The following is a 14,497-nucleotide window of genomic DNA, read 5'->3' on the forward strand; positions in this document are numbered from 1 at the left end:
GGGAAACAACTCTTACAATTCCAACGATTGAATGCTGTAAGATACCGTTCTTAATTCTAAACTGGGTGGTTCAAACTCTGAATGCTGATTGGCTGAAAGCCGTGGTATATCAGATCATATACCATGGGTATGACAAAATAATTTTTTACTTGACTTTGGTAACCAGTTTATAATAGCAATAAGGCACCTTGGGGGTTTGTGGTATATGGCCAATATACCATGGCTAATGGCTGTATCCAGGCACTCCACTTGCGTCTTGCATAAGAACAGCCCTCAGCTGTGGTATATTGGCCACATACCACATCCCCTCAGGCCTTATTGCTTAATTATACAGCTACCGTACCTTTTCTTTCCTCTGCCAAGGCAGAGATGCTGAAGAAAGGTTATTGCACGCACTACAGACATCTAGATCGGTCCTTGTTATATTGTATCTATAGTATTACCTGGCAGTATGTAGAGCTATATAGTATCTATAGTATTACCTGGCAGTATTGTGAGCTGGGCCTCTTCACTGGTCTTGGCGGGCCCAGCGTTCTCCACCATGCAGCGGTAGAGCCCAGCGTCAGCCTCTGAAGCGTTGCTCACCACCAGGGCTCCGTTGGGTAGCTGCACCAGCCTAGAGCTCAGCTCCAGGGGCTCACGCTCACGCTCCCACCGGGCTAAAGGCACCAGGTCTGGGTTGACGTCGCACGCCAGAACCTGGCTGTCTCCCAGGCGTATGCTGGCTGCTGTCGGCTGGCTGGAGAACCGGGGCATACCTGGGGAGGAAGAGGGAGGAGGGTTGGTGTTAAAAGTTCATGTTTTTCATTTCTGTTCTGCTGTTGCTTTGATGACACATAAGCATGTTTGAGTTGAGAGGAGAGCAAAAAGAGGAGGAGAGCGAGAGAGAAGACAGATCAAAAGAGGCTTGAGTTCTGCCAGTATGCTACTGCCTACAGCTACACAGCTGTACAACCAGTTTCATGTGTTCCGTCAGGAAATATGCCTACGCATCTGTTTACGAGTCGGCCTGATCTCAAATCGGACCTTGTGATTTGCAATTATTACCTAACAGTGGGACAGAAATCAATTTTTCCAAATCCGATCCATTCCTAATCCATCTGTAAGAGGTAATAACCCCAGCCTGAACTACTCCTGGCTGTGATCCACGCTGCTGTAAAGTACTGCGTGTATCATCCCTGACAGAACGCTCCAGAACCCAGGGAGGCTCATTTGCTGTAGTGAGAAAAGATTTCACAACACTAATTAAAAAGCTGAATCCACAGGCTGTTTGTGTTCCTCTCCCTACTTTCATCTGTGAAATAATTATTTCCTGCGTTTAAAGCCATTGATCTGAAACCTCGGTCTATGCCGAGCAGCGTATGTCGACAAACGACACGGCGACAACATTTCATTTTGGAAACACGGTGCAAGTATACTATAATATAGAAGTTAGACGATCTGGTCTTTTAAAAAACTTTGGCCACTTCACACACACACACTCACACACACACTCACACACTCACACACTCACACACTCACACACTCACACACTCACACACTCACACACTCACACACTCACACACTCACACACACACTCACACACTCACACACACACTCTCACACTCACACACACACTCTCACACTCACACACACACTCTCACACTCACACACACACTCTCACACTCACACACTCACACACTCACACACTCACACACTCACACACTCACACAAAATGGGGGAAGAATTCAATGTGAGGCCTGTTAATGTGATGGTGGCCTGTGTGAATGTTTTGGTTGGCCGGGCTGTTTCCCTGGCGATGCGGGAGTCAGTGGTTGTTGTTTGTTCTGGCTCGGTTGAAGCTGTGTGTCCGCAGACAGGAAGAAGTGTTGAAGCTGTGTGTGTGTGTGTGTGTGTGTGTGTGTGTGTGTGTGTGTGTGTGTGTGTGTGTGTGTGTGTGTGTGTGTCTACAGGCTTTGGGCTCCCCTCAGGGGGTTGGTGTGAGGGAGGTGAGGGAGTGACAGCTCTGGAATATATCCCACTTCAGATAAGGCTGAGAGCTGAGACCCCCAGCCACCGCTGAGACCCCGTCTCCACTCAGCACCACATCACTTTAACTGTTGGTGTGTGAGATGAAGCAGCAACACAAACACACACCTCCATAGTGGTGTCGTCATACATACACAAAACAGCCTGCTTTCTATGCTCTCTGTAATACTCTATAAGACAGACAAAGTCAAACACTGCAGATTTCTCCACTACACATTCACTCTCACAGGAAAAAGTCCACATAAAACCTCAAAGGCCTCTGAGTTGATGTGGTTGCAGTGACAGAGAATCCGTCCTCGGGTAGATTCTGATCTGGAAATGCAGCACTGTGTTAGGTACAGGACATTCTATGCAGCGATGAAACGTCAAAGACAACCTTGAAAACAATGCCCGAAAGGTGATCTGCCTCCAGATGTGGGATGCATATAGCCTGGCATATACATGGCCGCCCCAGGCCTCACAGCTGCCTGAGGACCCCAGGGACATCATTAAATAGCTATGTTGGAAAATAGGGAGGAAACTGGGGTTAGTTACGGCTGAACGTCAACAGAGGGAGGGAAAGAACAGAACCTGTACTATATTGTCCATTTAATGGAAACGAAAGGAGACACTATCACAATACCCAACCTCACACACAGGTGGGAGTGTACTTTCTCTACCAGCCTGGCTGGCTGGCTGGCTGGCTGGATGACTGGCTGGATGACTGGCTGGCTGGATGACTGACTGGCTGACCAGTGCCCTGAGCACCTTCTCCATGCTCTTCGCTTTGTATTTAGGCCCTGAAGCTACAGTGATGGCCTCCCTTTCCTGTTGCCTCTTCAGATCTACAGTGGACCTGAGGTGAGTTCATCAATTTGTGGTAGTGTGTGTGTGTGTGTGTGTGTGTGTGTGTGTGTGTGTGTGTGTGTGTGTGTGTGTGTGTGTTATAGATAGGAGATTATAAAGCCAACACTAAATTAATCACAATTCTCCCATTTAATCGACAGGGTGGCTCCTCATTTCCCAGCCTGCCAGGCGGTATCTATCACGACGCGCCGCTGTGCCGACGATCTTTACTCTTATTAACACTGAGTGATGAGAGAGGCCCATATTAACTCAGAGCAATAGAGTGTTTTAAGTGTTTGATATGCAGCGTAAATGCAGGGCAGCTTCCCTGTTATCGTCAGTCTGTAGGACTATCTGTGGTGTACGGAGCTGCAATTAAAATAACCTATTCCACTCAGACTGCAAACAACATACTTAAATGTCATTTTTGGAGCTCAAGTCAAACTACCGGGGAAGATGACTCAGAAATCAGCTTAATCTTGTGTCATTCACTGATCTAAAAACCTACATTACCTGCATTTGTTGGTAGTAAAAGTAATGATCATTCTGGAGATGAGTGAAAGAGCACGGTGTCTGCTTTAAGGACGATACCCGTGAAAAGACTGAGGATCTCCCCACCTCTGAGCGTCACACAATGTGGCTCCTACCATTTTAATTAAAAGCAGGTCTAGAATCAGTAAAGAGAGCTTAACGGAATACGCAGAAGGCTTTAGGGATTTCGTATACTCGATTCAACAGAATTAGGCATTTTAGAAGCACACATACACACACAGACAGACAGAAAGCTTTAGGGATCTTTCCAACGAAATTCAACAGAATTAGTCTCTTTACGGCAGAAAATAGCTGGCGTTCTACTTTTGACCAGGAGACATTCCTGGAGAGTTAGTCATGCCTGTTTTTCCAGGCCCGTTAAGATCAACTTTCTTTCCCGAATTGAGGGGGGAGAAAAAAAGGAAAAAAAAGGTTTTGGAATTGTCCACCGTTTGTAAGTTTGTACCTCATACACAGCTATTGAGTTTCAGCAGCGCAGGACTGGTTTTCTAACTGGTGTTATATCCTTCTCCCTGTCCGGTCCTGTCAATGCCAATCATCCAAGAGCAATAGCTGGCCAGTGTTTGTAACAGTGTTGTGGACGGGGCAGGGAGAGAAATGCCCCGAGGCACTGGAACACAGATGAACATTTTGTGAGAGTCAGATCCTTTATAATTCACCTTAAAATAATAAATAAAATAAACCATTTTTTACAGGAAACGTGCCATTGAAATCAAGACCCCTAATGTAGCCTCGCTTAAGTGAGTTGTGACAAACGTACTGGTGCTACCACCCCATAGCATTCCCCTTCTCTCAGGTACACTCACACACACTGGCTGAACACACCAACAGAACAATCACATTCTTATTGGCCGGACGCTTGATCAATTCCACCGGGGCATACAGAGCAGGAGAGTCCGCCGGTTCAGAGCATCAAGCAGTGATTTGATAGGCTGACCCTGGTCACTGCGGGGGATATTGTCAACACCCTACCCAATATGAAGACTTAGAACAGTGTGAAGACGTGATCGATCAGACGTTTCTCTGTGCCAGACTGAGTGATATTGAAGACGCAGCATCATTCACAAAATGCTGATAATGCGGATAATATGCCATGTGTGGGCTATGGTGTGTGTCGTGTCACGTGTACATTTTTGCTTTTGTATTTAAAATCGCATCCATAGCCTATTGTTTCTTTAATTCTATGGTCCGTAGCCAATCCCAGCCATGCTCCCTTGAGGCCATATTGCAGTATAAGAGGTCATTAATTCACTTATTCAAGGTTTTAGGACGTCTCTGAGAATTTTCAATCAGGTTCATAATCATTCCTCTGTTACAATGACTCAGCCAGTCTCTCAACGGTGAGTTCTTTAAAGGCCCGAGGAGGAGGCAGGTAGGCCGTTTTTAAAACACTGATTCACACAATCACAAGCAGCTGATAGACTCATGTTTTCATCCATTTTGTGGCTGTTTACAAAGTGTCGGAGAGACTCGGCTGGGGAAGAATTTACAGAAGCTGTTAAGCAATGGTATGAGAAAATAAATCTGTCGATGGGAAGGAGGCAGTACTGTACCTCAGAACCTCTGGGTTGGTAGTAAACACCAATGGCGCTCTGTGGGAGGTCAGGGCTCACATTACCAGGAAAAGGGGGAGGAATCATCTTCCCGGGCAGTATAAATAACCAGCCACCGTTCCGCAAGACAATCGCTTACATTTCCCACCGCTTTGGCTGTCAAACATTCATTGCCTTGTTACGTAAATCCAAACACAGCCGTCTCCCTCCGAATCAAAGGTGGCCATTTTGTTCCAGTGTTTTTCTCTATTAAATGAGGAGTTAAGGAGACGAGAGCCGAGCGTGGGCCATGCTAGCCAGAATCCTTGGGACGTCACACTGATGTCACCCTATTGACGTTGACATTTAAAATGGTTAACCCTTACCTATCCCTAACCTTAACCGTTAAGGTTTCAGGTAGTGACGTCCGAAGGATTCTGAATAGCACTAACCGGGTGGGTCTGACGTGACCCAGTTCACTGGTGAGTTCAGAGCCTTAAGAGGCTGTGCATATTGCATGACTCCAACACAGGACGATGAATACTTTATACAGTAGGGAGATTAAGACAGATACGTGCTTGCCTGGCTATCATCAGCATGAGGAAGAGATGTTGTATACACCAGCTTGGTTTGTAAACAAATGCATCCTTCCAATCACAAATTAATTACAGGTCTGACGTCATTGAATGGCTGAAGACATAGTAGAAACTCGTTCACCTATCCAATTCTGTTAGATAAGTGAAAAAAGGCAGTGAGGGAAATATACCACCTATAGTGCCTTAGGAAAGTATTTAGACCCCTTGACAATTTCCACATTTTGTTACGTTACAGCCCTATTCTAAAATGGATTAAATAAATACTTATCCTTGGCAATGTACACACCATACCCCATAATGAAATCACAATACCCCATAATGACAAAGTGAAAATAGGTTAGAAATGTTTGATTATTTTTTTTTTTTAATAAAAACAGAAATAGCTTATTTACATAGGTATTCAGACCCTTTGCTCTGAGACTCGAAGTTGAACTCAGGTGCATCCTGTTTCCATTGATCATCCTTTGAATGTTTCTACAACTTGATTGTAGTCCATCTGTGATAAACGTAATTGATTCGACATGATTTGTAAAGGCAAACACCTGTCTATATAAGGTCCCACAGTTGACAGTGCATGTCAGAGCAAAATCCAAACCATGAGGTCAAAGGAATTGTCCGTAGAGCTCCGAGACAGGATTGTGTCGAGGCACAGATCTGGGGAAGGGTACCAAAACATTTCTGCAGCATTGAAGGACCAAGAACATAGTGGCCTCCATCATTCTTAAATGGGTCTGAATACTTATGTAAATGTGATATCAGTTTTTTGCTTTGTCATTATGGGGTATTGTGTGTAGATTGATGAGGGGAAATAAACAATTTCATACATTTTAGAATAAGGCTGTAAGGTAACAAAATGTGGAAAAGGTTCTGGGGTCTGAATACTTCCGAAGGCACTGTATATCTAAAGGAAATCTACCGCTCCTCCATAACCAGTTTTCAGTGCAGCCAGCAAGAGGGAAAATATCCAACATCCTCTCTGAGAGGGGCTGTTCTGGACAGCGTCTTATGACGACTGAAAACACTGAATTAATGAATGAGTTGGAGGAGGAATCTAACAAAGTAGCCGCTGAGGTACTTGGTCATACTACACAAACACCTGACAAACTGTCACAATGAGAACATTATGCGATGAACAGCCTGGCAGTATCTTCACGACAGATTTATCTTGTTAAAAAAAAGTGGAAGGGATTTCGAAAGCGTCATATCTTTCTTGAAGATGCAACACCACGTCTTGTGATGCCAATCTAGCGACATTACACCAATGTTATCTAGACAGGGAAATTGGCATCAAGCCTGACAAGGAATCGACAGAGAACCCCTACTAAAGAACACAAGGCTATTATTGTACGTGTGTAGAGGAGAGGTTAATTGTATCCACCTGCATTTGTCCTTTACAAGCGTGCGGCAACAGGTGTGATTGTGACAGCTCAGATACAAAACACTAACACAATGCTAGCCTACATACACAAATTGACAGAGGAAACCAAAATGGCCTCTACTGATACCCTATGAAAAGGGGGATATTGAAGAATTAGAAAGGCCATACACCAATCATACAGATGGCACCAGCAGCTGGCACCATCAGCTGGCACCAACCAATTAAAACCTAGAAAACCTATAGAACCACAAACAGGTTGTTTTTCCTGACGGTGTCAGTTCAGTCCTAAAAACATGGGAGCCGTCACACAACCCTTTTATAGACTGAACACTCCATAAGTAAGAGACAGAAGATGGCTGGCTGACACTGCAGAGTAGAGGCAGCTTCAGGTGGGGGAGTTATTTTATCTATTGGACTGGAAATACCACTTCAGGGTGCTGAAGCACTCTGGGCTTGTGACCAATCTCAGCCTTGAGAAAATACCAGACAACCATAAGACAACCATAAGACAACCATAAGACAACCATAAGACAACCATTGTATTTCAGGTCAGATGACGATCACACATTCTGACTGAATACCAAACAGACTGAAAGACAATGACACCCATTCAACCATTAGGATTGAATTTGAGGAGGTCGGGCTGGTCACTGTACACAAAACACAGCCCTACTTAACATATAGCGTTTGCGTGCCGTCAAGTTGAGAACGCTTCTCACCTGAGGAGTTGACAGGAACAACCTGGCTTGTGTGCAGGTGGCCAGAAACCAATGGCGTCTTCACATAGCTGCTGTTAGAAATATCTCCCTGGGACAAGAGACTAAGTGAGCCGTTAAACCGCTTCAGGTGCTGCCCAGATGTTGGAGCTACGTCGAGTTCATAAACATTTAGGAGGGCTGTGTTAGGGTGTGCGTGTTGGGCCAGAGGCCCAGCTGCCTTGAGTCTCAGAATAGGAGCTTCTAAGCAGAGAGTCACATCGTGTTTACAAAGCCTCTCAGTCTTCAGAGAAGTGTTCACACCAAAGGGATCAGGAAAATTAATTTAGACATAAATCAGGCTTGCTGGGTCAGTGCGAGACTTAACGTAGAAACAGTTAGCATGACGGCTAATTTACCACACAGAGCTACCTTGATGGGCAACATTGCTTAGAATTTCCACAATAGGCTGAATGACAGTTGTTAAAGATAAATCCAACTTTATCAATCCGGTCTAGACAATGGCTGACAGTGGCACATAAGAGGACCATGTTGTATCAATCTACTGCCCTGGCACACTGGTTGGTTGGCACACTGGTTGGTTGGCACACTGGTTGGTTGGCACACTGGTTGGTTGGCACACTGGTTGGTTGGCACACTGGTAGCCTGTCAGTGCCTGCTGGGGGCCCGGGGGAGGAGGCGCAGCAGGGTGCATGGCACAAAGATAAATTGTTTTGAGAGAAATGTTGCGGATGGTGAAAAGGGACAGGATGGTTGCCATGGGAACGGCATACACATGTTGTGTGAAGATAATGTGAGAATTGGCTGGAGTGTAGAATTTCTCATTTGAAATGATTATAGTGGTTTTAATAACACGTGTGGTTTTACAATGAAAAGGCATTAAACACTAACCTCATTAAAAGGTACCGTGACATAATGTGTGGGGGAAAACAACTTACATCCATTTCTACATGCTCCAAATGATGACGGCAATCTATTCACCCATACATCTAGATGGGGTGTCCCGAACAGATGCCTGAGCAGAAGAAATAACCATAAATGTATTGGCCTGCGCCCATGGCCAAGGAGGAGAGGCTATACGGACACGCCTGGTGCCCAAACGGATGACATACGTCATGCAGCTGAGAGTCAAGTGTGGAGAAAATGGATTGGGTTCAGTCAGGTGTCCTGATGAGCCCTTCCCAGCTACTTTACACAAGCTAGATCACAGCAGCATGGTGCGAGTTACAACTGGTAAAACAAAGTGATGTTAATGTCGATGGGTGAGGGAGGGAGAAATAACTTGTAGTATTGGTCACCCACCATCTCCAATTCGTACCATCCCCACTTGATTTCTTTGGGGTAGGATAGCAGCCTACATGAGAAATAACTTGTAATATTGGTAGTTACCATCTGGATGTCACCATGATGCATAATACTGGTAGCCTAGCGGTTAAGAGCGCTGGGTCAGTAACCGAAAGGTCGCTGGGTCAAATCCCCGATCAGACTAGGTGAATAACCTGTAGATATGCCATTGAGCAAGGCACTTAAACCATAATTGCTCCTGTAAGTCGCTCTGGATAAGAGCGTCTGCAAAATGACGAAAATGTAATGCAAATGTCTACACTGCTCAATGGGGAGCAGACAACATGGAGCACAGTGTCCTTTGCTTTCCGCAGTAAGGAGAAGGAAGTAGATAGTGTAGCCAATATCAGGCCAGTAAGGAGAAGGAAGTAACTAGATAGCGTAGCCAATATCAGGCCAGTAAGAAGGAAGTAGATAGTGTAGCCAATATCAGGCCAGTAAGGAAGAGGAAGTAGATAGTGTAGCCAATATCAGGCCAGTAAGGAGAAGGAAGTAACTAGATAGCGTAGCCAATATCAGGCCAGTAAGAAGGAAGTAGATAGTGTAGCCAATATCAGGCCAGTAAGGAAGAGGAAGTAGATAGTGTAGCCAATATCAGGCCAGTAAGGAGAAGGAAGTAACTAGATAGCGTAGCCAATATCAGGCCAGTAAGGAAGAGGAAGTAGATAGTGTAGCCAATATCAGGCCAGTAAGGAGAAGGAAGTAACTAGATAGCGTAGCCAATATCAGGCCAGTAAGGAGAAGGAAGTAACTAGATAGCGTAGCCAATATCAGGCCAGTAAGGAGAAGGAAGTAACTAGATAGTGTAGCCAATATCAGGCCAGTAAGGAGAAGGAAGTAACTAGATAGTGTAGCCAATATCAGGCCAGTAAGGAGAAGGAAATAACTAGATAGTGTAGCCAATATCAGGCCCGTAAGGAGAAGGAAGTAACTAGATAGTGTAGCCAATATCAGGCCAGTAAGGAGAAGGAAGTAACTAGATAGCGTAGCCAATATCAGGCCAGTAAGGAGAAGGAAGTAGATAGTGTAGCCAATATCAGGCCAGTAAGGAGAAGGAAGTAACTAGATAGTGTAGCCAATATCAGGCCAGTAAGGAGAAGGAAATAACTAGATAGCATAGCCAATATCAGGCCAGTAAGGAGAAGGAAGTAACTAGATAGCATAGCCAATATCAGGCCAGTAAGGAGAAGGAAGTAACTAGATAGCGTAGCCAATATCAGGCCAGTAAGGAGAAGGAAATAACTAGATAGCGTAGCCAATATCAGGCCAGTAAGGAGAAGGAAGTAACTAAATAGCGTAGCCAATATCAGGCCAGTAAGGAGAAGGAAGTAACTAGATAGTGTAGCCAATATCAGGCCAGTAAGGAAGAGGAAGTAACTAGATAGCGTAGCCAATATCAGGCCAGTAAGGAGAAGGAAATAACTAGATAGCGTAGCCAATATCAGGCCAGTAAGGAGAAGGAAGTAACTAAATAGCGTAGCCAATATCAGGCCAGTAAGGAGAAGGAAGTAACTAGATAGCGTAGCCAATATCAGGCCAGTAAGGAGAAGGAAATAACTAGATAGTGTAGCCAATATCAGGCCAGTAAGGAGAAGGAAGTAACTAGATAGTGTAGCCAATATCAGGCCAGTAAGGAGAAGGAAGTAACTAGATAGCGTAGCCAATATCAGGCCAGTAAGGAGAAGGAAGTAACTAGATAGTGTAGCCAATATCAGGCCAGTAAGGAGAAGGAAATAACTAGATAGTGTAGCCAATATCAGGCCAGTAAGGAGAAGGAAGTAACTAGATAGCGTAGCCAATATCAGGCCAGTAAGGAGAAGGAAGTAACTAGATAGTGTAGCCAATATCAGGCCAGTAAGGAAGAGGAAGTAGATAGTGTAGCCAATATCAGGCCAGTAAGGAGAAGGAAGTAACTAAATAGTGTAGCCAATATCAGGCCAGTAAGGAGAAGGAAGTAACTAGATAGCGTAGCCAATATCAGGCCAGTAAGGAGAAGGAAATAACTAGATAGCGTAGCCAATATCAGGCCAGTAAGGAGAAGGAAGTAACTAGATAGCGTAGCCAATATCAGGCCAGTAAGGAGAAGGAAGTAACTAAATAGCGTAGCCAATATCAGGCCAGTAAGGAGAAGGAAGTAACTAGATAGCGTAGCCAATATCAGGCCAGGGTGAGAGGTAAAGCACATATATTGTAGTGATTTTCACTAAAAATGCACAACTACGGCATTAACATCTAACATCTTTTTTTTTTAAGTCACTTCCCTCTCCTTACTGGCCTGATATTATCTACACCTTCAGGCTACTTCCCTCTCCTTACTGGCCTGATATTATCTACACCATCAGGCTACTTCCCTCTCCTTACTTGCCTGATATCTACACCACCTAGCTACTTCCCTCTCCTTACTGGCCTGATATTATCTACACCACCTAGCTACTTCCCTCTCCTTACTGGCCTGATATTATCTACACCATCAGGCTACTTCCCTCTCCTTACTGGCCTGATTATCTACACCATCAGGCTACTTCCCTCTCCTTACTGGCCTGATATTATCTACACCTTCAGGCTACTTCCCTCTCCTTACTGGCCTGATATTATCTACACCATCAGGCTACTTCCCTCTCCTTACTGGCCTGATATTATCTACACCATCAGGCTACTTCCCTCTCCTTACTGGCCTGATATTATCTACACCACCTAGCTACTTCCCTCTCCTTACTGGCCTGATATTATCTACACCACCTAGCTACTTCCCTCTCCTTACTGGCCTGATATTATCTACACCATCAGGCTACTTCCCTCTCCTTACTGGCCTGATATTATCTACACCACCTAGCTACTTCCCTCTCCTTACTGGCCTGATATTATCTACACCACCTAGCTACTTCCCTCTCCTTACTGGCCTGATTATCTACACCACCTAGCTACTTCCCTCTCCTTACTGGCCTGATATTATCTACACCATCAGGCTACTTCCCTCTCCTTACTGGCCTGATATTATCTACACCATCAGGCTACTTCCCTCTCCTTACTGGCCTGATATTATCTACACCATCAGGCTACTTCCCTCTCCTTACTGGCCTGATATTATCTACACCACCTAGCTACTTCCCTCTCCTTACTGGCCTGATATTATCTACACCACCTAGCTACTTCCCTCTCCTTACTGGCCTGATTATCTACACCACCTAGCTACTTCCCTCTCCTTACTGGCCTGATATTATCTACACCATCAGGCTACTTCCCTCTCCTTACTGGCCTGATATTATCTACACCATCAGGCTACTTCCCTCTCCTTACTGGCCTGATATTATCTACACCATCAGGCTACTTCCCTCTCCTTACTGGCCTGATTATCTACACCACCTAGCTACTTCCCTCTCCTTACTGGCCTGATTATCTACACCACCTAGCTACTTCCCTCTCCTTACTGGCCTGATATTATCTACACCATCAGGCTACTTCCCTCTCCTTACTGGCCTGATATTATCTACACCATCAGGCTACTTCCCTCTCCTTACTTGCCTGATATCTACACCACCTAGCTACTTCCCTCTCCTTACTGGCCTGATTATCTACACCATCAGGCTACTTCTCTAAGTTACTGCAGGACAGCAGTAGCCCGGCTAGTGGGACTCGGGAGCCAAGGACACATTGTGACCTGTGTTTTTGCGTTGCCGGCTTGCAACTCTCCCCACTGGGCAGTGTGGGCTGTATCACAGTGGTATCCAGATGGTTACTACCAATATTAAAAGTGAATTCTCATGTAAGCTGCTATCCCACTCAAAATATAATTGAGAAGGGAACAATTTATACAAAAGCTGAAGAACATACACACATCCAGGTACTTTGTACAGGTGCTGGAGTTGTAGACAAACTGATGGAAAACAGAAAGGTCGACATGGCACACTGCTGCTCATGCTCCCAGGTGATTTTATTTACAACAGCGTTTCACCCTGAGGTCTGGAGGCCTGATGAAGACCTGCGGGTGGAAACGCTGTTAGAAATAAATACCACCTGGGAACATGAGCAGCGTTTTCCTTTCTTTTATTCTATGAAGTAAATTAGCCTTGTTGTCTAGCACCAGCGACATGTGATAGTCCACAGCACCTCCATGGTCACCGACTTGTCGTTATGTTAGCTCATTGGCATATCACAGTGACATCCAGATTACAGACGGTGACCAATACTACACGTTATTTCTCACTCGCCTACCGAAATAAAGTTCACTTTCTTTTTTAACTAGCACCATGCTGCTGCCAGCATAAACTAGCTATCCGGTAGGGCTCATCAGGACTGACTGAAATGACACCATTCGTCTCCACTCCCCTCAGCTGAGTGAAATACGCCATCAATTGGGGCACCGGGCGTGTCCGTATAGCCTCTCCCTGGCCAAGGACACGCTCCTGTCAATCTATGTCCTGCAAGGAATGCAATACCACTACACAGCATCTTTTCCACACAAACAAAACCTGTCAATACTAGTTTGGAACCATCTTGTGTGTGAGACACAGTGCTGTCTCAGTGGGGGGTCTCGGCTGACTTCTTTAATTTATACACGGCCAGGTTGATGGAAATGTGCTACAGGGCGTCCTAATCAACAGACTGGAGACGAGGTATTGTGTATTCATGAAATGTAAATCAACAATTTAAAATGTTTCAACGCTGGGATTACAGGATGCAGATCCTGATACTGCTTATCTGTGTCTTTTGTTGATGATATGCCTGAAGAGGATGAAGAAGAATGAACGAGTGTGTCTCCGTGTGCATCCCTGTCTCCGTCGGCATCCGTGTGTCCCCGTGGGCATCCCTGTCTCCGTGTGCATCCGTGTGCATCCGTGTGCATCCGTGGGCATCCGTGGGCATCCGTGGGCATCCGTGGGCATCCGTGGGCATCCCTGTCTCCGTGGGCATCCCTGTCTCCGTGGGCATCCCTGTCTCCGTGGGCATCCCTGTCTCCGTGGGCATCCCTGTCTCCGTGGGCATCCCTGTCTCCGTGGGCATCCCTGTCTCCGTGTGCATCCCTGTCTCCGTGTGCATCCCTGTCTCCGTGTGCATCCCTGTCTCCGTGTGCATCCCTGTGCATCCGTGTGCATCCGTGTGCATCCGTGTGCATCCGTGTGTCTCCGTGTGCATTCGTGTCTCCATGTGTCTCCGTGGGCATCCGTGTCTCCGTGTGTCTCCGTGGGCATCCGTGTCTCCGTGTGTCTCCGTGGGCATCCGTGTCTCCGTGTGTCTCCGTGGGCATCCCTGTCTCCGTGTGTCTCCGTGGGCATCCGTGTCTCCATGTGTCTCCGTGGGCATCCGTGTCTCCATGTGTCTCCGTGGGCATCCGTGTCTCCATGTGTCTCCGTGGGCATCCGTGTCTCCATGTGTCTCCGTGGGCATCCGTGTCTCCATGTGTCTCCATGTGTCTCCGTGGGCATCCGTGTCTCCGTGTGTCTCCGTGGGCATCCGTGTCTCCATGTGTCTCCGTGGGCATCCGTGTCTCCATGTGTCTCCGTGGGCATCCGTGTGTGTTCAGCCCCG

At 46.0% G+C, this 14,497-nt stretch overlaps 1 protein-coding gene across 14 annotated transcripts in view; it reads right to left on the reverse strand.

The window, feature by feature from the left end:
• Window positions 1-14,497, reverse strand: part of LOC106568778 (neogenin) — a 271,322-nt gene that overhangs the window by 135,841 nt on the left and 120,984 nt on the right. For all 14 annotated transcript variants that reach the window (XM_082969724.1, XM_082969719.1, XM_082969717.1 and 11 more), the window contains exon 3: window positions 483-758. In XM_082969724.1, the coding sequence (XP_082825850.1) occupies window positions 483-758 (276 nt within the window). The remainder of the gene's footprint in view (window positions 1-482; window positions 759-14,497) is intronic.

Source organism: Salmo salar, chromosome 26, assembly GCF_965601325.2.
Source record: "Salmo salar chromosome 26, fSalSal1, whole genome shotgun sequence".
Taxonomy (NCBI): Eukaryota; Metazoa; Chordata; class Actinopteri; order Salmoniformes; family Salmonidae; genus Salmo; species Salmo salar.